Source organism: Propithecus coquereli, unplaced genomic scaffold (genome assembly GCF_000956105.1).
Source record: "Propithecus coquereli isolate 6110/MARCELLA unplaced genomic scaffold, Pcoq_1.0 Scaffold122, whole genome shotgun sequence".
NCBI lineage: Eukaryota > Metazoa > Chordata > Mammalia > Primates > Indriidae > Propithecus > Propithecus coquereli.
This window is the reverse complement of record NW_012136303.1, coordinates 753,914-780,393: the sequence shown is the minus strand read 5'-3', so window position 1 is coordinate 780,393 and position 26,480 is coordinate 753,914. Positions and strand designations below refer to the sequence as shown.

The window sequence follows — 26,480 nt, the reverse complement described above, 5'->3', positions numbered from 1 at the left end:
AATATAAAGGAGTAATCCAAAGTTAAAATCTTACCACCTAGATAATCCCTGCTGACAATTAAAAATAAAAAGGAATACATTCACAAAGTTAAAAAATTATAATACAGAAAGGTAAAAAATAGGGCCCGATGCTGTGGCTCAAGCCTGTAATCCTAGCACTCTGGGAGGCTGAGGTGGGAGGATTGCTTGAGCTCAAGAGTTTGAGACCAGCCCGAGCAAGAGCGAGACCCCGGCTCTCTAAAAAAAAAAAAAAAATTCCAGAAAGGTAAAAATAAAAAGTTACATTTTCATGCTCTGTTCCTGTTATTAAAGGAACTATTTAAACAGTTTCTCAGTTCCTTCCAAGAAATAATTTTATGCATATGCTAGAATAGATCTATGTCTATATTTATGTCTATATTTGTTTATAATAAAGGGATAGATAATACCATGCTTCTATATTATGCCTTTTCACTTGACAATATACCTTGCAGATAGCTCTATCTCAGCATCTCCAGACTGCCATTATTCCTTTTAATAGCCGAACAAGATTCTTTTGTGTAGATGAACCATAATTTATTTAATGAGGCCTCTTTTGATGGACATTTTGGCTGCAGAAATTGCAGAGCTCTATTGATCATCCTTTCAGATAATTTGGCAGACTGTGGTGGTGTTAGTGTACCTCTGTTATAAGTTACTGGCTGTGGAATTGTTGGGTCAGAGGGAATGTGTGTTTTTGTATAGTGTGAAGTTGCCTCTAGAAAAGCTTTTCCAGTTTATGCTTTTGGTAGGAATGTATAAGCATGCTCTTTTCTCCTTATCCTTGCCATTTTTTGCCAGTTTGAGAAGTGAAAAATTGATATTTTGATTTGCGTTTCCTTTAATTTAGGGTGAGGTTATGTGATTCTAATATCACATGCTTATTAGACCTTTGTATCTTGTCTCCCCACCCCATATGCCAGTTCTTACACTTTGCCCATTTTTAAGTGACTTGTTTGAATTTTTGTCCTTGATTTGTATGCACTCTTTGTTAATAAAGGAAGTTAGCTCTTTGTCCTGTGGGTTGCAGTATTTTCTCCCAATCTGTCATTTGTGAAAGTACCCTTTAAACTGTGCATTTTTTTTTTTTTTTGAGACAGAGTCTCACTGTGTTGCCCCGGCTAGAGTGCCGTGGCATCAGGCTAGCTCACAGCAACCTCAAACTCCTGGGCTCAAGCGATCCTCCTGCCTCAGCCTCCCAAGTAGCTGGGACTACAGGCATGCGCCACCATGCCCGGCTAATTTTTTCTATATATTTTTAGTTGTCCAATTAATTTCTTTCTATTTTTAGTAGAGATGGGGTCTCGCTCTTGCTCAGGCTGGTTTCGAACTCCTGAGCTCAAACAATCCGTCCGCCTCGGCCTCCCAGAGAGCTAGGATTACAGGCATGAGCCACCGCGCCGGCCTAAAATGTGCATTTGAAGCTTTCATTATCATTGATACAGGGAACATTGACTGAATACTGTATTTAAGGACATAAACTAGGCTCTGTCTTCTGTGTAGCAGTGGGTTCCCATTGTAGGGAAATTTGAATGTAAAGGAGTAATTGAAAGTCCTACCAAGGTCATTAAAATGGAATCCTATGTGAATACAGATTGCATCAGATTTTTTTCTCTTAGTCAATATTCCCTATGTCCAAATTGAACATACTCTCTTTTCTTCTTATTCTGGAAGCTGGAGATTTTTGGAAGAAAAAGCTAAGAGGCCATGAAGAATGGATAAGTTAAAAGCTACAGAATCTTAGGCCTATTGCATCTTTAGAAAAATTGTGTTTAAAACTGAATGCAAGAAGCCAAAATGCACTTCTTTTGTAATTTCTTTGAAGTTCCTGCTTCTGTATGAACTGTTTTTTATTCTCTAGTAGATATTGTTAAATTAAATTGATACTTTCAGATGATTTCCCCGGTGTCCCTCCCCTTGACCTTTGTTAAAGCTCATCATCTCTTCTTAGTATTTGTGTTTGTCTTGCTGGGTGGACTAGAGCTGGGACCGAGTTGGACTCCTAATTTTCAGCATTTCCAGCATAGTGCTTTACTGACAATACTCATTAATGGTTTGTTGAATGAATTAATATGAAATTTGAAAACAAACTCTGCCACCCAAGAGGGGTGGAGAGAAAATTGGTAATGGGATAAGAAAGCCCAAGTCATTTAGTTTTGTGTTCTGTGTGATACCAGAGAATGGAACTTCAAACAGATGGGTCAGAGTTATTTTATTTAGTTCATGATTAGAAGAACTATGATAGTTCAGCCTCAAGAGGAATTGTTTATTTTTTTTAATTTATTTTTTTTTAATTTCAGCATATTATGGGGGTACAGATGTTTAGGTTACGTATGTTGCCCTTGCCCCCCCTGCCCCCCTAAGTCCGAAAAAATATGGAACACTTCACGAATTTGCGTGTCATCCTTGCACAGGGGCCATGCTAATCTTCTCTGTATCGTTCCAATTTTAGTATATGTGCTGCTGAAGTGAGCACAGGAATTGGTTTTTTTGCGCCATTAGGATGAGCCATGATTTGCTCATCTTCATTCATTCACTGCCTTGTTCACTCACTCCTGTATTTTAATGAAAGGCCTCCTAGGGTGCCTGGGGGGAAGTTGTATGGTGCAAAGAATTAATTCAGATATCAGGAAGACTTGGGCTTTTTTCTGGGAACTGTCATTTACCACCTAAACTTCAGCCAAGTTACTTTAGGCCTAATTTCTTCATTGTGATAATACAGTTATCAATAGCTACTATGGGCCGGGCACAGTGGCTCATGCCTGTAATCCTAGCACTCTGGGAGGCCGAGGTGGGCGGATTGTTTGAGCTCAGGAGTTCGAGACCAGCCTGAGCAAGAGCGAGACCCCGTCTCTACTAAAAATAGAAAGAAATTAATTGGACAACTAAAAATATATATAGAAAAAATTAGCCGGGTATGGTGGCGCATGCCTGTAGTCCCAGCTACCCGGGAGGCTGAGGCAGAAGGATCGCTTGAGCCCAGGAGTTTGAGGTTGCTGTGAGCTAGGCTGACGCCACGGCACTCACTCTAGCCAGGGCAACAGAGTAAGACTCTGTCTCAAAAAAAAAAAAAAAAAAATAGCTAGCAGGCCTGTGCTCTTTAAATGGATTATCTCATTTAATCCTCACACCCACTGCTTTCAGATAGATACTATTATTATCACCATCTCCGTTTTACAGAGAGGAAACAAACTCATAGATGTTAAATAATTTACATAAATTCATTCACCTAATAAGGGGTGGAGCTGGGGAGTTCAAGGCCCGCCATTTAACCCCACTACATTAAATTACATTACCTCTGTAGGGGCTGTCTCCTTGAATACAGCCTTACCAATAATAGCAGCTCAGTGAGTGTTCAGTTCCACTCTGCCTTCTTGTCTGGCATCACCTTTTCATATGATCTGGTGGAGCAAACTATTAATCAGAATACTACTGGGTATGCAGTCAGAGATAAAAGATAACTTGACGTGATATGTCAGGCAAGCCAAAAAAAAAAAGCTAAAAAGACTTTTCTACTGATTGAATTATGCTTATATGTCAGATTTGACATCTCATTTTCCTGAAGAGTGTTAGAGAAAGCCAGTCAAACCTGACATTCCCTTTCCTAGGGTCTAAGAGGTCAAAACATTCCTGCTAGTATAGCTTTTCAGTTTATTAGGTTTCAGCTTCTTTAATTACAACTGTCAACCATTTCTGCCTCAATCGGCTTTGCTTTGTGTGTTTCCCAATATTGGCCCTTCAGAATGGGTTAACAGATAGTTTATTTTCCTTCACATGGATGATCTTTCACATTATACATTTTTCTTATGGAAAATTTTCATTGCGAAAAACTATAAAATTTAGGAAATTATTTAAGAGGAAAGGAACAATCACTTATAACCTGTTTTTTTCTTCCCACATTATACATTTTTCTTATGGAAAATTTTCATTGCGAAAAACTATAAAATTTAGGAAATTATTTAAGAGGAAAGGAACAATCACTTATAACCTGTTTTTTTCTTCCAGTCTTTTTTTTTTTTAAATGCATGCAAGTTTTAATGTGAGCTCAAAGTGGTATAATTTTGCATCCTGCGTTTCATCTAATATATTGCAAACAAATTCTTCATAAGATGTGATGCTATTATGCATCAGATATGAGAACCCACTTCTGTGATTTTTTTTTTTCACATTCATTCATTGCAAAGATTGTACTCCTTGTAGGAGGCAGGCATTACCCTGGCTGTGTCCTGGCATTGTTGAAGCAGTGTAGGCTGTCAAGAGCCAAAGTTCAGTGGGAGGAAGGAGTTAGTCTGGGGTAGCCTGCTGTGGGGAGGTAGACTGCTTAAGTGTCCTGAGAGCTCAGAGTGGCTTCATCTCCGTAAGAACCAGCACTAGCCCCTCTGATTACATTTGGGACTTTACAGATTAATTACCTCAGTGATCCTGGAAACTGGGAACTGTTCTTTTTTTTTTTGCCGTGGCATCAGCCTAGCTCACAGCAACCTCAAACTCCTGGGTTCAAGCCATCCTCCTCTGTCTCAGCCTCCCGAGTAGCTGGGACTACAGGCATGCGCCACCACGCCCATCTAATTTTTTCTATGTTTAGTAGAGACGGAGTCTCGCTCTTGCTCAGACTGGTCTGGAACTCCTGACCACAAGTGATCCTCCTGCCTCGGCCTCCCAGAGTGCTAGGATTACAGGCATGAGCCATCGCACCCAGCCAGAACCGTAGTTTTGTGACGGCCACTTTTCCCATAAATGACCTAATCAAATCTTTTTTTCTCCAAAGGAAAATAGCTTTACTGTTTAGTTCTGATCATAAAGATATGTTTTACTCATGTAGAAAATAACCACCAATCTCGTTACCCAAAGGCTTGATAAAGAAAAAAAAGAGAGCACAATTACACAAGGCAGGATTGAGAATAAGTGAGATTGAAATGGTGACTTAAGATTTAAAAGCAACTAAAGGAATTAAGAGAGAATATTTTGTACTGTTCTACTGTTCCATGCTAATAAAATTGAAAATCTGGATAAAATGGACTTAGGAAAATATAAATTGTCAGAATGGACTGAAAAAGTAGAAAATAAACATAAATCAAAAAAGTATAAATAGATCTTTCTTGTTCAGCCTTCCAAAAGTAGAGCCAGCTATCAGTGTCTCAGCTTTTGTTTGCTTCTTTTTTATTTTATTTTTATTTTTAGAGACAGGATCTCACTATGTTGCCCAGGCTAGTCTTAAACTCCTGGACTCAAGGGATCCTCCCACCTGTCACTACGCCTGGCATTTGTTTGCTTTCTTTGTAGCCCTTGAATTTCATAGCAATTCACAGCTTGCAGTTATTTCATTTAGCAGTTTACTGGTTAAATTTTTGTCTTCCCCCAGTAGACGGAAGGCTTCTTAAGGGCAGGAACTGTCTCTCTTTTGGTTTTGACTATTTTCTTAAATAATTAGTTGCTGAGCAAATATTTGTTGAATGCATCAGCAATGATTGAATTTAACAATGAGAGCAATTGTTTTTTCAAGTTCTAAGGGGTGTCCTTGCTAGGTGAGTCCTTGGTAAGCAGTATTGAGGGAGGGTCTCCTCAGTTCCAGAGACCACAGGGTGCACATGACAGAGGAGCAGGAAACAGTGGAGGGCGCACCTGTGTTAGAGTGAGGACGCTGACAGGGTTTTATGGAGCTTTGTGTTTTGAATAATGCCTGTTTGTTTTTTATGTGTAGTGAGTGATGCTACACTCTGGGCAGACTTTGCCTAAGTTTCATAAATATTTAATTGGCTTTTTCAGGAGAATAAAGGCAGCCCTGTTGATGACTGAAAATGACAAAGCATCCACCTAACAGACGAGGAATCAGCTTTGAAGTGGGAGCCCAGTTGGAAGCCCGGGACCGTTTAAAAAACTGGTACTTTTACATTTTTCTGTTAAGTAAATCCCTTCAGTAAAAGATTTTTGCCAGCACTGCTAAAGAGTGGTAGCCTAGGCTTTTCTATGGCGTTTTCCTGCTCCGTAACTCTTGGAAAATGGAAGGGGAGACTTCAGTCCTTCTCTTTGGTGCAGGGGTCCCTGTGTCAGGGGGACCATCCTGTGACCCTTTGTTCATACTTGTTTCCCCTAAAAGGGGAATGTGGAAAGGAGTTGTGGGAAAAAGAAGTGCAAGTGGCTACAGGGAAAGGAAGGGTTAATGGTGGCAGCTCTTTTGCTCTTGGCTGCCTGTCTAGAAGGAGAGAGGAGAGAAAGACCAGGGATGGAATAGTAAAGAAACGGGGGTTAGATAGGAGCAGCTTGCGTTTTGTGAGCACCCCTTCCTGTTTTCTGGGTGTGGTGGTGTATGGTTGAAATAAAGTCATCACACAGTGGCACTGTCAGGGTGATTAGGTTCAGAAGCTGAGGGTTGCAGTTGGCCGTGTTGTTGACTTGTGACCTCTGGCTGGTAATTAGCTGCTGTGTGCATCAGCTTCATCTGTAAATGTGGGTACTGGTAATATTGACCTTATAGGGTTATTCTGAGAATCAAATGATGGAGTATGTGGGGAAAGGCCTTATAAACTGTGAAATGGTTGTTGTGGTTGAGGACATCCTAGAATTTAGTCATTGGTTTGTGCTCAAGGTGAGGGTATGGGTTTCAGAACTTTTGGCGTTTTTAAATTTATTTTTAATTTTTATTTTTTTTAATTTTGTAGAAGACTTGTCAAGTGCAGTAGTGAGAAGGGGGGAAAGAGTAGAACAAGGAGTTCAATCTGTAACTGACTGTAAACAATCAAGTGAGTTTTTATAAGAAAGAGTTTAGCCCTTTTGGAGGTTATCTCAAAACAGACAGATTGACCAGTTCTTGAGGTGTAGGAAGAGAAGACAGGGGAAGAGAGGCAGGGAGGTGGTTGGTGCAGAAATCTGTCTTTGCTGTTATAATTAGAGACACTTAGAATACTTAGTTGTTTTTTAGATTGTATCATCTATAATTAATTACTTTTTTGATGTCATTGTATTTTAAGGCAGATTTTGGTGCTAGAGTATCAAGGGAAGGGATTTTTTTTTTAATTTGGAAAAAAGTTACAATCTAGAAAAAGTAAAGTATAGCTAATCATAAAATAATCTGTTCTTGTCACTCAGAATTAATACATGTTAACATTTTTATTTGATTTGATTTATATTTTTGAAAATAAAAGACATGAAACATTTCTGACATGTAAGTACCTATTGTATCTTACCCAATTCCCTTCCTTCATTCTCAGAGGCAACCAAGCATGCTGCAGTTGGTTGTATCCTTTCTGTTCATGTATTTACCATTTTACTAAATGTATATATGTATCTATTAATAATAGAATAATTTCAGGTGTTTTTAAAACATTTATGTAAGTGGTAGCATACCGCTTGTTTCTTTTTTGTATCTTGTTATTTATATTCACCATATTTTTGTGATTTGCCCATATTGATATACAGACTGTTCATCTTAACTTTTGTATAGAGTTACATTTTATGAATATACCACATTTTGTTTATACAGTCCCCTGCTGATGGACATTGTGATTCTAGTATTTCACTTAATAAACAGTGCTACTGTGAACATCCCTGTAAATGTTTCTTTGTGCACAAATGCAAGAATATTTCTTGGGCAGTGACTTTCAATCTTTTTTGCCCACAACTTAATAGTAAGAAACATATTTTAAATCCACTGTGGTACCCACCCATATACACATATAAATTTAACTGAAGCATGAATTTTATGAAATATAATATATGCATTATAACTCTGATGTTTTTTATTCTATTTCCTTAACACACACAAAAATGCTAGTTAGGAAGCATTAATTTGACTTTATGACCTACTAATAGGTCATGAACTATAGTTTGATAAACCTTGCTCCATTGAGTTTGAATATTATATTGTGATATACACATTTTTAGTTTTGCTAGAAATTGCCAAGTTGCTTTCCAGAATGCTTATTCTATAATAATGTATACTCCCACCAGTGGTACATAAAACTTCCTGTTTTTTTCCATATCCTTACTAACCCTTGCCTTTGACAGATTTTCTAGCTTTGCCAATCTGTTTGTTATGAGATTTTCTTGTTGTTTTATTCTGCGTTGCCCTTGTTTCTAGTGAGGTTGCATCTTTGTATATGTGTGCTCTATGACTTGTTCTTGACTATTTTCTTACTGGATTGTCTTTTCTTAATGGCTTATTAATATTTTAATAATATATTATGGATTCTAGTTCTTAGTTTGTATTGCAGAAATCTTCTATCCATCTGTGGCTTGTCTTTTCAATTTGTTTATGGTATCTTTAATCATACATATGCTTAAAATTTTAGGTTTAAGAAAAATTGTCAAACTTTATGATTTTTTGCCTTTCGTGACTTGTATATGAAATTCTTCCATGTCAGGTAGTTAAAAAATATTCTAAAGTATTCTTCCAAAAGTTGTAAAGCTTTGCTTTTCACATTTAGGTCTTTAATCTGCCTGGAATTGATTTTATGTATGGGATGAACTTATATCTAATTATTATTTTTTTCCATCAGATGAAAAACCTGTTCCTCCAACATCATAGGACAGTCCATGCTTTTGCCACTGACCTTCAATACCATTTCCATATATCAAGTCCCATATTTACATAGGTCTGTTCTTAGCTCCTTATCCGTTGATTCATGTTTACTCCCATGCTAGTAATAACACATTATCTAATTTATATTGCTTTGAAATAATCTTGATATCTGGTAAAATATGTTTTGCCCCTTTGTGTTTTATTTGTTGAATTCTTAGACCTTTACTCTTTAATGTGAATTTTCATATTATTTGTTGAGTTTCTTGAAAAACGCTGTTGGAGTTTTGAAATAAATTATATTGAATTTATAGACTATCATGAAAATTGACACCTTCATTCATGAAAATATTATATTTTTGCACTTATTCACATTTTTCTTTATGAACTTCAGTAAAGTTTTATGACTTCCATGAAATTTTATAGATTTATTTCTAACTACCTTCTAGTTTTGTTGCTTCTGTGAATGGATCTTTTTATATTAAAGTTTTTTTCTTTGATTATTGCTGGTGTGTAGGAATGCTGTTGAGTTTCTTTGGTTGTTGGTAACCAAATTCAATGTGTGGACTTTATTGAGATTCTAGTTCAAAAACAAAAACAGGCTGCTTACAAAAGATTGATGTCATTTATGAGATTGTTGGAAGTGACTATTTGATATTAAAGAATCATTATTAACTTTTAGGTGTGGAAATGGTATTGCAGTTATTTTTTTTAAGGAGTCCTTATTTTTTAGAGATTATATACTGACATTTATGAATAAAATATGTTGTGATTTGCTTCAAGATAATATGAACGGGGAAAGAGTGGGAAGAGAGAGGAAGCAAAGTGGTCATGAGTGATGGGTACATGAGGGTTTATGGCTGTTGAGTTTTGTATGCTGATCTTATATCCAGAAACCTACCTGCATTTTCATATTCGTCCTAATGGTTCTTTTGGATTTTCTTTGTAGCCCATCATATATCTGTAAAGAACTCTTAATATTTTGTCTCTTCCTTTCTAGTTCTCATGCGTCTCATTTCTTTTCCTTTTTTCCCTCCTTGCTTTTTTCCCTCTTCCTTTCTCTCCCTTCCATGTTCATTGACCAGCATGATATTGAACAGTAGCGATGATAAATGGACTTTCATGGTTTGTTGTTTGGTTTTAACAGGAACACATCTGAAGTTTTACCATTAAGTATGATGTTTAGTGTATGATTGTGGTAGATGTGTTAAATCAGATTAAGGAAGTTCCTGTCTATTCCTTGTTTGCTGGAAGTTTTTTTTTAAGCCTGAGTGAATGTTGAATTTATCTAATGCTTTCTGAGCATCTAATTAATTGAGCATATGTCTTTTTTTCCTTTTAATTTGTTAGTGTGGTATGTGACCTTAGTAGATTTTCTAATGTTGAACAATTCCTGCTTGTATTCCTGGATAAACCCTATTAGATCATTTATATAACTACTGGATTCAGTTTGCTAGTATTTTGTTTGGGATTTTGATATCCATGTTCGTCATACTTTTGGTTTTTGATCTCTTCTTGTACTGCCCTTACCCAGTTTCAGTCTAGTGTTACACTAGTGTTAGAAAGCAGTATGGTTTTTTTCCTTTGTTCTGTAGAATTGTTTCTTGATGCTTTGCTGAATCTTGCCTATATTCATTCCTTTTTTTAAAGTAGATTTTAGACTTCTGAGTCACTGAGTTAATTATTTTAGTAATTATTGGTCTGTTAATATTTTCTCTTTCTTGAATCAACTATTTTGATTTTGTTTATGTCCTTTTTTTTTTAAAGAGCCGAGAGTTCTCACTATTGTTGCTCAGGCTGGCCTCAAGCGATCCTCGCACCTCAGCCTCCTGAATAGCTGGGACAGCAGGTGTGCTCCACTGTGCCTGGCTTTATGTCCTATTTTTTCAAGTATGCTAGCAATGTAACATTTTGTAAAATAGGAAAAAGTTACTTGTAATTTGACAAATCTTACGAAGTAGTCTTTTCAGTAATTGTTTACATATAAAATAGGGTATTCATAGGATTTTTATATACTCTTTTTTTTCAGTTAATATAGCATCAGCTATGTTAGCATAGCATAATGTAGCATGATGTAGCATAATGTTACACTATCTGTCGTTTCCTTAATTAAATAAACTGTATTTCTGATTGCCATTCTGCTTCTGTAGAACTTTTTGCTTCCAATATTCTATATTTATTTACTCATTTATTTATTTGTTAATTTAGCAACTTTATGTCAGACAGTGAATAGAATGATGCCCTGCACACTTTGGTCTTGTCAGGGAGACAGAAAGGCCAGTTGGTGGCTTGTGTGTTCTAGTCCTAGAGGAATATAGGGTTAGGGAGCAGCCCAAGGTAGGAAGAGCCCTTCTCTTTCTGGGAAGATGGAAAAGGCTTCTCAGAGAAGGTGAGGCTGGAGTCATGAGTAAAGCTGCATGAACATTTGGGTACAAGCAGAGTTTTTAGGGGAGGAGTTTGTTAATGTCATAGCAATAGCTCTAAAGTTCTGATGGCTAGGTCCCTTTGGGTGCAGGCAACTGCACAGAGAAGTCTAGTGTCTTCGTGTCATGCTCAGATAAGTTTGCTGCCTTGAGTGCCCTTACAAATGGAAATGGCAAATCAGCAGTCCAGCCTGTGAACTTTAGATTGTAACTTGTCCACAAATGTTTTAAAGCTGTTATCTGGCATAGTGACAAATGCTTATAATTTTGGTGTGAGGCGTTTGGGGTTAGAGTTTCAAATGCTGAAGTTACTAGCTCAGTTTCCTTGGTTAAGTTACTTTGTCTCTCCCAGCCTGTTTCCATATAGGCAGAGTGGGAAATTGTAACTGGATTAGATAGGATCATTCCTGTGTATTTTGTATTTTATATTACCAGGAAAACACAGCCAGTAATTTTTTTTCTTAATCATATCTTTATTGTAAAAATGAAAACATCGTTGCCATCTTGTAAGAATTTTTAGCAAGAAAAGGTTAAAATTAACATTTAAAAGAGAATCCTCAGGCCAGAAAACCAGTAATACCTAACATTTGTTGAATGCTGGTTGTCATGTACTTTATGGATTATCTCATTTCATCTTCCAATTAACAGTCCCATGAAGTATGGATGCTGTTGTGAGCCTCATTTTAGCAGTCGGAAAAAGGATGCTCAGAGAGATGAAGTCATTTGCCCAAGGTCACACAGTGGTAGAACTGGGGTTTGAACCCAGGGAGACTGAGTTCATAGCCTCTCTATAATAACCAGAATTCTTCAGTCTCTTAATGTTCCTGACTCTTAAATTTTAAGAAACACTGAAAAATGCATCCTGATAATGTTCACCTAAATTCCTAATCTAGAGAACTGTACATTTAATTGTTTGGTAAACTCTTTGCTTTTGACTTCTTTTACCAAAAATAATGAAGGTTTGTTTTATTATCTCTAGACTGAAAGTGATTGTGTTTTCACCTTGATAAGTGATTTGTTTACGTTATAGTAAGCAATATTTCTGTAGGGTAGAGCCATATTTTGTGTGTGTGTGTGTGTGTGGGTGTGTGTGTTTTCAGTCCATTGAAATAAAATGTGGTGTGGGAGTAGGTCCATTTTTTCATTGCTTTTTTCCTTGTGACTTTTTACCTCTGAATCTTTACTATGTTGACCAGGGTAGTCTCAAACTCCTGGCCTCAAGCGATCCTCCCACCTCAGCCTCCCAAAGTCCTGGGGTTTACCAGTGTGAGCCAGTGTGCCTGGCCTACTTGTTCTTACTTTTGGGATCCTAAAGTAAATAAATTATAGCTTTTCATTTGAAACATTTTAGATAATAGAAAGTTGAGAGTACACTATACCTTTCACCTGTATTCACTGAATGTTAACGTATGTACCCCATTTACTTTATATACTTACTTTCCATAATATCTAATATCCGGACTATAGTCAGATTTTCCTGTTGTTTCAAAAATGTCCCTTACAGCTTTTTTCCAGACAGGATTCACATTATGTTTTTGTTTTTATCTCCTTAGTTGCTTTTATGCCATGATAATTCTTCTCTGCTCCCACTTTTTTCCCTTTCATAGCATTATTTATTTTTAAGAGTTCTGAACAGTTGTTTTGTAGAATATTCCACATTTTGGGTTGGTCACATTGTTTTCTCATGGTGAGTTTAACTTGTTTCTTGTATTCTCTTATATTTCCTATAAACTGGAAATGAGGTCTAGACTTCAGATTAAACATTTTTTTTGCAGAATGTTTCAGTGGTAATGCCGTGTGTTTCATATTGCATCACATCGGGGGACACAAAAAGCTAGGTCGTCCCACTGTTCCGTGTATCACTTGGATAAGGTAATGACTGCCATCTCTCACCATTATAAAGATATATTTGCCCTGTGCAAGTAGTAAATACTGTGGGGATACTTTGGTACTTTGGTGTCAATGTCCTGTTACTCTACACCATTTACCTAATGATTTTGGCATCTATCCATAATCCTTGCCTGAATCAGTTATTATGCTGGAGATGGAAAAATGGTGATTTTCTACTTCTGTCATTCTGTATTTTATTAACTGATGTTCTTGAAGAGCTTTTTTTGGTCATCGTTATTTGTTTTATTTTCATTTTTTTGTGAGAGGGGATCTTGTGCTGTTGCCCCGGGTTAGAGTGCAGTAGTGTGATCAGCAGCCTCAAACTCCTGGGCTCAAGTGATCCTCCTACCTCAGCCTCCCGAGTAGCTGGGATTACAGGAATGTGCCATCACACCCAGATCCTTTTTTTTTTTTTTTTTTTAAAGATCACTAAGGACTAAGATTATTCAGTGTGGTGTTGTGGTCAATTCCATTCATTATTCTTTTTGGTGCAAAAATCATTCCAAATCCAGCCAATGGGAAGCCTTTTAAACTAGCTCCTTTGGTCTTTTGACACACTCCTGTTAGTTCCTGAACACTTTCTTGTTTTCAGGCACTACTAGAAGCCCCAGACTTATCTTCTACTTTTCTGTCACAGACCCTGGACTCAGACAGTTCTCCAAGGCCTGGCTCCTTTTTCAGGAAGCAGTGTTTAGAAATTAAGCTCTGGGCACTGAGTGTAGTTATTGCTGCTAGAATGTCATTGCTTTAAGTGGATGGAGTGAAGAAATATTTTTTTTCAAAAACTGTGAGTTCACTTTGATATTTCCAATTTAAATTTAATATTTTGGAACATATATATATTTTCCTCCAGTTTTATTGGGGTATAATTGACAAAAGGAATTTATATTTTTATTTTTGTCTTTCTCTTATACTAAAAATCTGTTCTTAATCATACTTTTACCTGTTTGAGTTATTCTGTTATACACAAGTGGTTTCAAAGTTATAATATCAATATTACTACTAACAAATATACTGAATGAAGTTTAAGATTTTTTGACATTAATCTTACTAAGGATAAATTATATTTGATTTATATCATAAATTTTATGGCAAGTTAAATGAGTTCCTTTCTAATGCTCTTACAGTCTAATTTTATTTCTACATTTTAAATTACTTTTTAATATACACACGGTATATTCCCTTTTTTTTCAGTGTACATGCCTATGAGTTTTAACACATGTATGGGCTTCTTGTCAGCACCACCGCTAACAGGATACAGAACAATTTCGACTCCCTAAAGAATTCCCTTCCCTCATTGCTACACATTTGCTAGACTCTGATTATTTGATTTGCTTATTTTGTTTACTTGTTTGTCTCTCTCAACTAGAATACAAACTCCTGAGGGCTTAGAGTGTTAGATTGGGTTTTCCAGGAAGCAAAGCAAGAGATTAAACAGGGACAAATCCTGTAGGGAGAAATGAGAGGGAACTGGAAGAGGCTAGGAGGCTTAGACTGCCTTGCAAGTCTGATCCCTATGGAGCAGAGAGAGGGAAGATAGTGCGGTTCTAAGAAAGCTTTGGCAAGACAGATGGGGAGTCCTCAAACCAAAGTTGCTTTCTAAAGAGTCTCATCTCACAGGAAGGTCTTGCCTTATTGTCCCTGCTCACTCAGTCATTAGTTGGGAGCAGCCCTAGGGAAGTGTGGCGATGGCGCAGAGGTGGTGATGGATTTAGAGTCCTGCAGCTGAGGTCGGTTACTAGTTGTGAGGATGTGATAGGTGCATTTTCAAGGTAGCCACAGGTGAGTTGTCTGTTTTGTTCACTGATAAATCTCCAGTGTCTCAAAACTGTACCAGGCACACAGTAGGTACTCAAGTGAGTACCAAATGACTGTAGGTAAACATTTTCCTAAGTTGTTTTGATTGCTTACATCCTAAGCCTTTTTTTAATATTGCAGAATTAGCAGTTATGTAAGGGACCTACTACTGTATTTGTTGAAGCCTGACTCTGTGCTGGGCTTTCCATATGTAGTTTATCCCTTAAATCTTCTTAACAAGCTCTGAGGTTGTTTATTGTTTAAATTTTATGTATGAGGGAAGAAACTGAGGCTCACAGAGGTAAAAGTCCTTTGTGCCAAATGATAGACCTGGTGAGAGTGGTAGGGCTGGGATTTGAACTCCTTTTGATCCAACTCCAAAGGCCAGTATGCCTCCCAGTTGATTCCTTTCCCTGGTAATATTTTTCTGGGTCATATTTTCTGGATTTGCTGCTATTTGAAAAAAGAAGAAAAAGGGAAGGGAAGTGTTACTGTATTCTTCAAAACCTGTGTGACAGTAAAAGGGATGGAGACACAAATGTGGCCCAGAGTGGGTATGTGGGTCTTTCTGGATTAATGTTTCATACTGTAATAGGTCTACATCTTTGGTTTGTTTTATCTGTATTGCTTATACAGAAGCTTTGTTTTTCTGTCATCTTTGTATACTGCATATAGTATACTCCTGTTAAACTAACAACAATAGCAATGACAACTAATGATTAACAGATTTGCTATGTGTCAGGTATTATGGTAATCACTTTAAGTGGGATATCTCATTTAATCTCCCATGGCAATGCCGACTTGGTACTGAGGCTCAGAGGTAAAATATCTTGCCCAAGGTCACAAATTAATTAGCATTAAATCTGAGACCTAGTTCTGAACACCTAGTGTTCAGTGTACCTTACCAGAATTTTTTTGTAAATCGTCCAAGCCAGCTTTTCTCAATTTATAGTGTCCCAAAGAAATCATAGAATTAGAATTTTTGTTTTTTTAGAGAGGGAAGTTTATAAAATACAGTTTTAGATTTTCCATGGAGATTGCTAGTTCTCAAAGCAGTTTTTCTCATGTCATCTCACCAAGCAGGCTTTGGAATATTGATGAGAATCCATGTTCTAATTTTTAATCTACAACTTTGGGGCAGACTTTCCACATGCCATTTCCTTTCTGTTGAGGGGGTAATCCTGCCTGCCTTGCTTATTTCCAGGGTTGTGTAGATGAACTAACAAATGAGAGGCTGCAGTTTCCTAGTAGTGACGCTTGGTAGAGACAGTGGAACCTGCTTGCCTTCTGCCTCCTTCCTGTCAGCTGTCAGGAGCACACCATCTGTTCCAAGCAGTAGACTGTCTTTCCCTGTTCTTGCTCTGAATACGGTGAATGAGTTCCTTATGTCTATTGCTTTCCTGACTCTTTGGCATGTTTTCACTACTGTGTTTCCATTTAAGTTGATCTTAGTTTCTTTCCATTTCTTGTACAGAGAATTAAAAATCTGAGTTTCATAATGTTCTTAAATCCTTTTCTTCTCTCTTTTTCATTAGGATTATCTGCACTGATCACATCTGAGCTACTCTTTACTTCTTACACCATATGGTTTTCTTTTTAAAAGTAATCTTTCATTTCTGAGCTTTCCACAAACATGTATTGAATGTCTGCTGTGAGTCAGACGTTAACACTAGGTGCTGTGGAATGAAGAAAAATCATATAGGTCCCTCAAGAAGTTTAGAGATGAGTTGGTATTTTCCTTTGGTTTTTAGCATTGATGGCCAAGGGTTGTTAATCATATATTCTCATGCTCACATTTATTGAGTGATTTACTCTGTGCCAGGTACAAATCTAAAGGCTTTACATATTACACCTTATTTAGTCCTCGTAACACCACGAGGTGGGTAGTCTTATTATTCTCATTTTATATATGAGGAACTAGAGGCACAGAACAGTTAAGTAAGTTGTTCAAAGTTACACAGCTAGTAGACGGTGAATTTGGGATTTGAATCCAGGTAGTCTGGCCACTGAGCACATTAGGATGTAGCTTCCATCTTCATGCTGTATCCTGTACTTACAAGGTAAAGGCCTAGAAATTAATTATATCATGAGGGCATATTTACTCTGTACAAAGTTCATTTCCAAACCCCTGGGGGAGAACAATTAATTTCATATGTGAGAATTTCAGAAGGCTTCTCAAAGATGACTTTTGATGCCGAGTCATTCATTTAGTGCTAGATGCTGGAGATATAGTGGTTATTCGGACAGACATAGTCCCTGATCTTTAGGAGCTGATGATGCCAGTGGAGGTAGACAGACTATAAACAAACAGACACATATATATAAATAATGTTAGGCAGTGATAAATGCTAGAAGGAGGAATAAGTACTAATAAGTATGGGTAACTGGACAGAGTGATTCTCTGTGTGTGTGTTACTTTTTTATATAGAGGGTGGTCAGAGAAGATCTCTGACAAGGAGACATTTGAGTAGAATCCCGAAGTAAGTGAGGGAATGAGCCACGCCTGGAAGGTTCCAGGCAGAGGCAACCAAATCACAAGCTCCGAAGTAGGAGCAAGTTGGGGCATTCAAGCAATAGAAGGAAGGAACATGTGGCTGGAGGGTAGAGAGCGAGAGGCCAGAGGTAGTAGGTGAGTCCAGAAAGGTCAACAGGGGCCAGATCTGCCATAATAGGGGGTTTGGACTTTATTCTATATGTAACAGGAAGTCATTGAAAAGTTTTATACAGGGAAGTAACATTATCTGATTTCAGTTATTAAAAGTGGATGTGGGCCGGGTGCGGTGGCTCACGCCTGTAATCCTAGCACTCTGGGAGGCCGAGGCGGGTGGATCGCTCAAGGTCAGGAGTTCGAGACCAGCCTGAGCAAGAGTGAGACCCCGTCTCTACCAAAAAAAATAGAAAGAAATGATCTGGACAACTAAAAAAAAAAAAAAAAAGAAAAAATTAGCCGAGGGCATGGGCGCATGCCTGTAGTCCCAGCTACTCGGGAGGCTGAGGCAGAAGGATCGCTTGAGCCCAGGAATTTGAGGTTGCTGTGAGCTAGACACCACGGCACTCACTCTAGCCAGGGCAACAAAGCGAGACTCTGTCTCAAAAAAAAAAAAAAAAAAGTGGATGTGGTTTTTGTGTGTAGAATATGCTGTAGGCAGCATGGGCAGAAGCAGAGAAGAGTAAGGATCCTTTGTAGTAGTCCAGATTAAAGGTGATAGTTGCTCAAACTAAAAAGCAGTGCTGGAGATGGTGAGAAGTGATCAGAGTCCGGATATTTTTTGAAGGTGCAGCTGACAGATTTGCTGATGATGTGAAGGAGACAGAGAAGAGTCAAGGATGACTCCAAGAGCTTTTGTTCTAACTATCAGTAGATGGAATTACCATTTGTGAAATGAGATAGACTGCAGTAGCACCAGGTTTCAGGGAGAAGATAAGAGTTTGTTTTGGACATTTTAAATATGAGATTCCTTTTAAATGACCAAGTGGAGATGTTAAGTTAAATAATTCAGTCAAATTGTCAGGTGTGAGCTCTGGGTTAGACATAGAAATTTGGGAGTTGATAATGACTATATGGGATTTAAAAAAAAATAGACTTTATTTTTTAGAGGAGTTTTAGGTTCACAGCAAAATTGAGCAGAGAGTTCCCATATTCCTGCTGCCTGCCCTACCTCCTCCACCGTCAACTTTCCATACTGGAGTGGTGCATTTGTTATTATATAATTGATGAATCTACACTAACACATCATTAGCACCCAAAGATCATAGTTTACACTGGGGTTTGCTCCTGGTGTTGTACTTTTTATGGGTTTTGACAAATGTATAATGACACGTATCCACATATGTTGTGTTGGCACTCAAAAAGTTTTGGAATTTGGAGCATTTTGGATTTCATGTTTTTGCATTTGGGATGCTCAACCTGTAGTAAAATTCACTCTTTTCAGAGTACTGAGATCATACAGTCATGCAAGCGCCACTGCAATAAACATGAAAGCACTTTTATTGCCCCCCAAATTCCCTCATGTCCTTTTTTAGTCCTGGTACCTCCAGCCCCTGTCACCCATTGATCTGTCCTCTGTCCCTATAGTTTTGCCTTTTCCAGAATGTCATATAATGAAATCATCCAGTATGTAGCCTTTTGGATTTGGTTTCTTTCACTTAGCACAATGCTTTTGAGATTCTTCTGTATTTTTGCATGAATTAGTAGTTCCTTTTATTGCTGTGTAGTATTCCATTGTATGGGGGTACCACAGTTTATCTGTTTACCTGTTCAAAGACATGGGGGTTCCAGTTTTGGGTTAATATGAATAAATATTTGCATATACATTTTTGTGAGAACATAAGTTTTCGTTTTTCTTGGCTAAATATCAAGGAGTAGGATTTCTGGGTCATATGGTAAGTATATGTTTAATTTTATGAGAAACTGCCAAACTGTTTTCCAGAGTGGCTAGTCCACTTTGCATTTCTACCAGCAATGTATGAGAGTCCCAGTTGCTCTGCATCCTTGCCAGCACTTGGTGGGATTCTTTTTTTTTTTTTTTTTTTGAGACAGAGTCTCACTCTGTTGCCCGGGCTAGAGTGAGTGCCGTGGCATCAGCCTAGCTCACAGCAACCTCACACTCCTGGGCTCAAGCAATCCTACTGCCTCAGCCTCCCGAGTAGCTGGGACTACAGGCATGTGCCACCACGCCCGGCTAATTTTTTCTATATATATTTTTAGTTGTCCAGATAATTTCTTTCTATTTTTAGTAGAGACGGGGTCTCGCTCTTGCTCAGGCTGGTCTCGAACTCCTGAGCTCAAATGATCTGCCCGCCTCGGCCTCTCAGAGTGCTAGGATTACAGGTGTGAGCCACCACGCCTGGCCGGTGGGATTCTTTTTTTTCCTTCCTTTTTTATTAATTGTTTTTTAAAATTGAGATCTAATACACATACCATAAAATTCACCCCTTTAAAGCATACAACTTAATGATTTTTAGTGTATCATAAAGTCGTACAATCATTACCACTATCTAATTCCAGAACATTTTCATCTCCCCAAAAAATAAACCCTATTCTAATTTACTTTCTATCTCTATAGATTTTTCTATTCTGGACATTTCATAGAAATGGAATCATTCAATAAGTGTTTCTTTGTGACTAGCTTCTTTCATTTAGCGTATTTTCAAGATTCATTTGTGTTATAGCATATATCAGTACTTCATTCCTTTTTATGGATAATTCTACTGTGTGGATATACCATATTTTCTTTACCCATTCATCAGTTGATGGGTATTTGTATTGTTTTCACTTTCTGGCTATTATGCATAGCACATTTATTTATAAGTTTGTAAGTAAACATGCATTTTCGTATCTCTTGGGTATATACCTAAGAGTGCAATTGCTGGATCATATGGTAATTCTAGGTTTAACTTTTTGAGGAACTGCTAAACTGTATTCTAAAGCAGCTACACCATTTTACATTCTCGCCAGCAAATGGGAATTCGATTTTTTTTTTAAAAGAGAGGGAGTTTCACTATGTTGCCCAGGCTATACTCGAACAGTTGGGCTCAAGGGTTCCTCCTGCCTGAGCCTCCTTAGTAGCTGGGACTACAAGCACATGCCACCGTGCCCAGCTATTTTTTAAAAGTTCAATAAGTAGTAAAATTCTCAGCTGAGACTGAGAATCAGGAGTAGGAGGACTTGGGTTTGAGGAAAGAGGATGAAGTATGAAATACTGAGGGGAGTAGAAAAGGGATTGGATGTGAGAAATGTGATAGGTTTGTTGGTGCCACCAAGTGCGACTGAGGGCCCGCTTGAGGATGGTGGTCATGGAGGTTTTGAAATAAGCTTTATATTTTAGAATAGTTTTAGATTTACAGAAAAATTCTGAAGATCATATAGAAAGTTTCTGTGTATGACATACCCAGTTTCCTCTACTGTTAACATCATATATTAGTAAGATACAAATGTAAGGTACATTTGTTACAACTAATGAACCAACATTGGTATATTATTAACTAAAGTCCATATTTTATTCAGATTTCTTTAGTTTTTTCCCTAATATCCTTCTATTCTTCTCTTCTTTTCTCTTCTCTTCTCTTGGAGACAGGGGTCTTGCTCTGTCACCCAGGCTGGAGTGCAGTAGCTTGATCATAGCTCACTGTAACCTTGAACTCCTGGGCTCAAGTGATCTTCCTGCTTCAGCCTCCCAAGAAGCTGGAACTACAGGCGAGTGCCACCATGCCCAGCTAAATTTTTTTTTTTTTTTGTAGCTACTGGGTCTTGCCATGTTGCCCAGGTTGGTCTGTAATTTCTGGGCTCAAGCAATCCTCTGACCGTGGCCTCCCAAATTGCTGGGATTACAGGCATGAGCCACCCTGCCTGGCCCTAATATCCTTTTTCTGTTTCAGGAGACAACATTACATTTAGTGGTTTTGTCTCCTTAGGCTGCTCTTGGCTATAACAGTTTCTCAGATTTCTCTTGTTTGTTTGTTTGTTTTAAAGAGACAGTCTTGCTCTGTGGCCCAGGCTGGAGTACAGTGGTGCAATCATAGCTCACTGTAACCTTGAACCCCTTGACTCAAGGATCCTCCCTCAGCCTCCCAAAGTGCTGGGATTAGGTGAGAGTCACTGTGGCTAGCCTATTTTAAAAAGAGTCTTTATTGAGGTTTAATTTATAGTAGAGTGCATAAATCTCAAATGTGTAGCTTGATGAACTTCTACACATGTATACACTTTTGTAACCACTGCACAAATCAAGATATAGACCTTTTGGGGCACCCCAGAAGCCCTTTTGTCTCCCCATCCAGTCACACAAGCTTCCCCTCCCCCCACAAAGGGAATCACTGTTTGCAGACATGCATCTAAAGTGAGGCCCATCAGAGTGTTACTTGTTTTCTCCAGCCATATTTAGCAGCCTGGGTTCAAGAGTAGAGAATGTGGAGTCTGATATAACCAGGGTTAAAAGGCAGTTGTGATAGAGGGAGAGATAGGCCAAGGAATTGAATGTATGTGCAAGGAAGTGAGATTAAAGAATGAGATTTCCAGGATGAAAGTGATAGTGGGAGCAGGTAGAAGCAACAATGTCAGCAAAAATATCTAGGGCTTGAAAAAACATAGTCTATTCTAAGAGTCCAGAGAGGGAAGAGAGCAGGAGTGATGGGAGATTGAGCTAACAAGGGAGATTTTAAAGCTGGGAATGGTGGTAGCTCACGCCTGTAATCCCAGCACTTTGGGAGACTGAGGCAGAAAGATAACTTGAGGCCAGGAGTTCAAGACCAGCCTGGGCGACATGGCAAGACCCTGTCTCTACAAAAAAAAATAAGAAAAGTTAGCTAGGCATAGTCCCAGCTATTCAGGAGGCTGAGGCGTGAGGATTACTTGAGCCCCGGAGTTTGAGGCTGTAGTGAACTATAATCACTCCACTGCACTCCAGCCAGGATGGCAGAGTGAGACCCTGTCTCCAAAAAATAAATAAAGGAAATTTTAAGCAGCAGAGAGACATGATCATATCCCTCTTAGTAACAGAAAAATGTTATTGTTCTTTTAGTCACAAAATAATTACTGAGTGGCTCTATATCAGGCCTTCTGCCAGGTACTTATAAGAGAGGTTTAGGGGTCATATGTACGTACTGACTGTTCGGTTGTAGCTGGTGAGAAATGATTGGGATAGAGAGGAAAGATTGAATTCAAGACATTTTCCAAGTTAGAAGTGTCAGATGTTGATTAATGGAAGAGTATGGAAAGAGTTAAGGCATCCAAAACAGCACAGTTTTTCTGCAGCTTAATAGTCAGCCTTTTGTTTTTCACTAAATATATCTTCCATTCCCATCCTCTCTCCAGCAAAGCCTGGTGATGGCTTAGAATGTTACTTTTGTGCATAGAAGTCGTTTGCTTCTGATGTGTGCCTTGAGCCGGGAATAGAGGCATGCTCTGATTCTTGAAGTAAAACGAGTGCTGTATGTTTTCAGATAGGCTATTTATATAGTGAAGAATCTGGAAGCAGCCGGGCGCAGTGCCTCATGCCTGCAATTCTAGCACTCTGGGAGGCTGAGGCAGGAGGATTGCTTGAGCTCGGGAGTTCGAGACTAGCCTGTGCAAGAGCGAGACCCGTCTCTGCTAAAAATAGAAAAATTAGCTGGGTGTCATGGCACGCACCTGTAGACCTAGCTACTCGGGAGGCTGAGGCAGGAGGATCTCTTGAGCCCACGAATCTGAGGTTGTGGTGAGCTATGATGACACAATTGCACTCTAGCCAGGGAAACAAAGTGAGACTCTGTCTCAAAAAAAAAAAAGTCTGGAAATAGCCTGAATGCTGAATCCCTGGGGGAAAGCTTAGACAAAATCTGGGCTGGCCACCAGGTAGACTTTTAGGTGGCTAAGACAAAAGACACCCCTGTGGATTTGGGTCACTACAAGAATATTTACATGTGAAGTCAAATTAAGAGCTGAAGGTTCTTTACTGGGTTTAGAGTTAGAAGATTTAGATGCTGATCTTGGTTATGCCTCTTCCCAGTCACTCTCAGAAGCTTCCATTTCTACAAATGTAAAATGAGTACAGTGATAATAGTGACTCCTTAAGTCTCCATAGGATGGTGGTAAAGATCAAGTGAAATAACTTACATAAAGGCAGTCTGTAAACCCTTGAGGAAGTTGCATACATTAGTTATTATTAGCCACGTGTGTGAATGATGTCCAGTTGGAGTGGGAATTCAGAAGGAAATTCTCATCCTTTTTGTTTTCTTTTCCCCTATGTAATGTTTCTTTATAGTTAGTATTTCTTCTGGTATGTGTGGGGGGACCAAACAGATTCCTGCCAAGCACTGTCTGGCTGCTCTAATTTAAGCATGTGCACAGTGTGTGGTATTAGGCAGCTTAATTTCACTCAGAAGCAGCCAAGACTCTGAGCAGCAAGCCTTCCTGGGACTTGAAGTCGTATAGTGTGGACAAGTCAACATTGTTTCCCTGAATTAGACCTGAACTGTTCTCTTCCTTTCTGGGCATGCATGTGGAGTCATTCCCCCTCTTTGGTGGGAGCCTTACTGCCCTACAGTCCTCTCCTTTCCTTGGTGGGAAGGCTATGTTGGCTTATCTGGTAGCTTAGAGCAGTGTTTCTCAAACTCGAAAACATGAGGACTGGCACCTTTAACTTATAAACCGTAAATTCCACTTCTGGACACCAGGGCAGTCTAGTAAAGTGCTGCTTTGTTAGTTACTTACTGCCATGTAACAAATTTTCTCAAAATTTAGTGGCCTAAAACAATAATAAACATTTATTATCCTCCAAGTGTCTGTAGACTGGGAATTCAGAAGCAGCCTAACTAGGGGGTCTGGCTCAGGGTCTCATGAGGCTGCAGTCCAAGGTGGCTCACTCATGGGCCTGGCAACTTGGTGCTGGTTTCTGGCAGGAGGCCTCAGTTCCTTGCCATGTGGACTTCCCCATAGACTTCTAGAGTGTCCTCACGATACAGCAGCATCTGACTTCTCCCTGGAATGGGGAATCCAAGAGAGTGCAAGGCAGAAGTAGCAGTGCTGTGTGTGTGTTGAAATATATTAATGTATAACATAAAATTTAGTATTTTAGTCATTTTTAAGTGTACAGTTCTATGGCATTAAGTACATTCACACTGTTCTGCAGTCATTACCACCATCCTTCTCCAAAACTTCATGTTCCCAAACTGAAACTTTATACCCATTAATCAACAGCTCCTCTCTCCCTTCTCCCCCTAGTCCCCAGTAACATCTGTTGTACTTTTATGAATTTAAGTACTCTAGAGACTTCATATTAGTGTAATCATACAGTATTTGTCCTTTTGAGACTGGCTTATTGCACTTAGCATAATGTCCTCAAGGTTCATGCATGTTGTAAAATGTATTAGAATCTCATTCCTTTTTGAGGCTGAATATTACATTGTATGCGTATATCAGATTGTTTATTCATTTGTTAGACATGGGTTGCTTCTACCCTGTGACTATTGTGAATGATGTGTGAACATTGGTGTGCAAATATCTGTTTGAGTCTTTGCTTTCAGTTCTTTTGGGTGTATACCCAGAAGTGGAATTGCTGCAGTGCTTTTTATGACCTTGCTTTGGAAGTCCCACACCATCACTATTGCCACATTCTGCTTGCTAGAAATGAGGTCACATTCAAGGGGAAGACAGTTGGACTCTATGTTTTGAAGGAATGAGTGTCAAATTTGGAGATATATTTTAAAGCCATTACAACTACAGTTTGGGAGTGATTTTTTTTTTTTTTTTTTAAAAGACAGAGTCTTGCTCTGTCACCCTCAGGGTCTTGCTCTGCAGTGCAGTGGTATAATCACAGCTCGCTGTAAACTTGAACTCCTAGGCTCAAGTGGATCCTCCCCCCTCAGCCTCCCAAAGTGCTGGGATTACACATATAGGGAGTGATTGGTTATATAATGTTAGGTTAATTGCAAATACACATCCTAAAATTCTTTAGTAGTCCTTGATTGTATGGTGATCATCTTGCATCCTGACCTTTTTCATTCCATTGCTTGCTTACAACCCATTTGTGACACCTCAGCTGGAAAACTCTGATAAAGATGGACCAGATTATGGAAAGGCACAATAAAACATTCCTCATGGAGACCGTATGGACCATCAACTCTGTGTTCACCAACACCCAGTAGTCTATGGACTGCTCTTGGGAAACGTTCTTTTAGGGCCCAGCAGCCAGTCCGTAAGGTTCCCGCATAGCCCCTCTACACAGTTGCTGTTTCCTTCTTCACCTTCAATTTCCTGCACTTCCTCATCCTCTTTTGTGCTTTCCTTCCTCTGCACTATGCTGATTTACTCATATTGCATCCTCTCCCAGAAATACTCCCCAGTCTCACTGCCTCCTTGATCACCTGGAAATGCCTACTCATCTTCAGAATGGAGATCAGGTGTCTCCTCTTCCCTAGCGTTGTCTCAGCCCCTCTTCTCCCTTGGTCCCCTTCCTCTCCCCCTCTGCCTTTTGCTCCTCTGTACCCTACTCTACTTTCAGGAGTCTTCTGTCGTTGCACCTGGTATACTTTATTACAATTATTTGTGCCTATAGACACGTTTATTCCTCCTGCGGATACTGTAGTGAAGAAGAGACAGATGCATCTGGGGCGATTATTGTCTCCTGGGGAAGCAGTCCATAAACATAAACAAGTAAACAGAGAAATGAATGAAATGATTACAGATTGAGGTACATGCTATGAAGGAAGTAAGTGGGAAACTGACACAGACCGGAAGGAGATGGGGCTACTTGAGATTTTGTAGTCAGGGATTCTGAGGCTGCAGGAAGATAAGGATGGGAGGAATAGGCAGGGGCAGATGTTTCAGGTGAAGGTAGCAGACTGAGAATGGGAAGGCGCGTGGTGTGTCCGAGGAATTGAAAGGCCAATATGTCTTGTAACATAGAGTCTGCTCCTTCTGCCAGCTTCTGTGATCACATATTTTAATAGATTTGATTCTATATTTCCAAACCCCAGGGTACTTCCTGCCCAGAGAAGATACTCAGAAAATGTCTGTGGAGTTTTGGTTTAATGAATTTCTCTTCCTCTAATTTCTATCCATTCTTCTTGTCCCTTTACGTTTGACATTGGCTACACTGGTCTTCTGTGGCTTCTTGGTTGGCTTAGTGGCCAGTTATACTATTTGCTTAAAATAAGCTTGTCATAGTCACCTTGTTTACTAAGAAGTTTTGGTTATCTGTCCTTTCCAAGTTGAAGTTTGGATCAATAAGAGTTCTTTTTGGCCTTTGGGAGAAATTGGTTTTGTGACTATTTTAATTTTGTCATGGTGACTACCATGTGCATATATCTCCTACAAATTGACAGTCCTCATAGTGAAGTCTATTTATCTTCTCAACATCTAC

General features: G+C 38.8%; 1 protein-coding gene across 1 annotated transcript in view; it reads left to right on the top strand.

Moving 5' to 3' along the window:
* The window catches only part of PHF20 (PHD finger protein 20), a 129,963-nt gene that overhangs the window by 21,322 nt on the left and 82,161 nt on the right, over positions 1-26,480 (top strand). The window contains exon 2 of the mRNA XM_012637673.1: positions 5,785-5,899. Coding sequence (XP_012493127.1) covers positions 5,817-5,899 — 83 coding nt within the window. The 5' untranslated portion in view covers positions 5,785-5,816. The remainder of the gene's footprint in view (positions 1-5,784; positions 5,900-26,480) is intronic.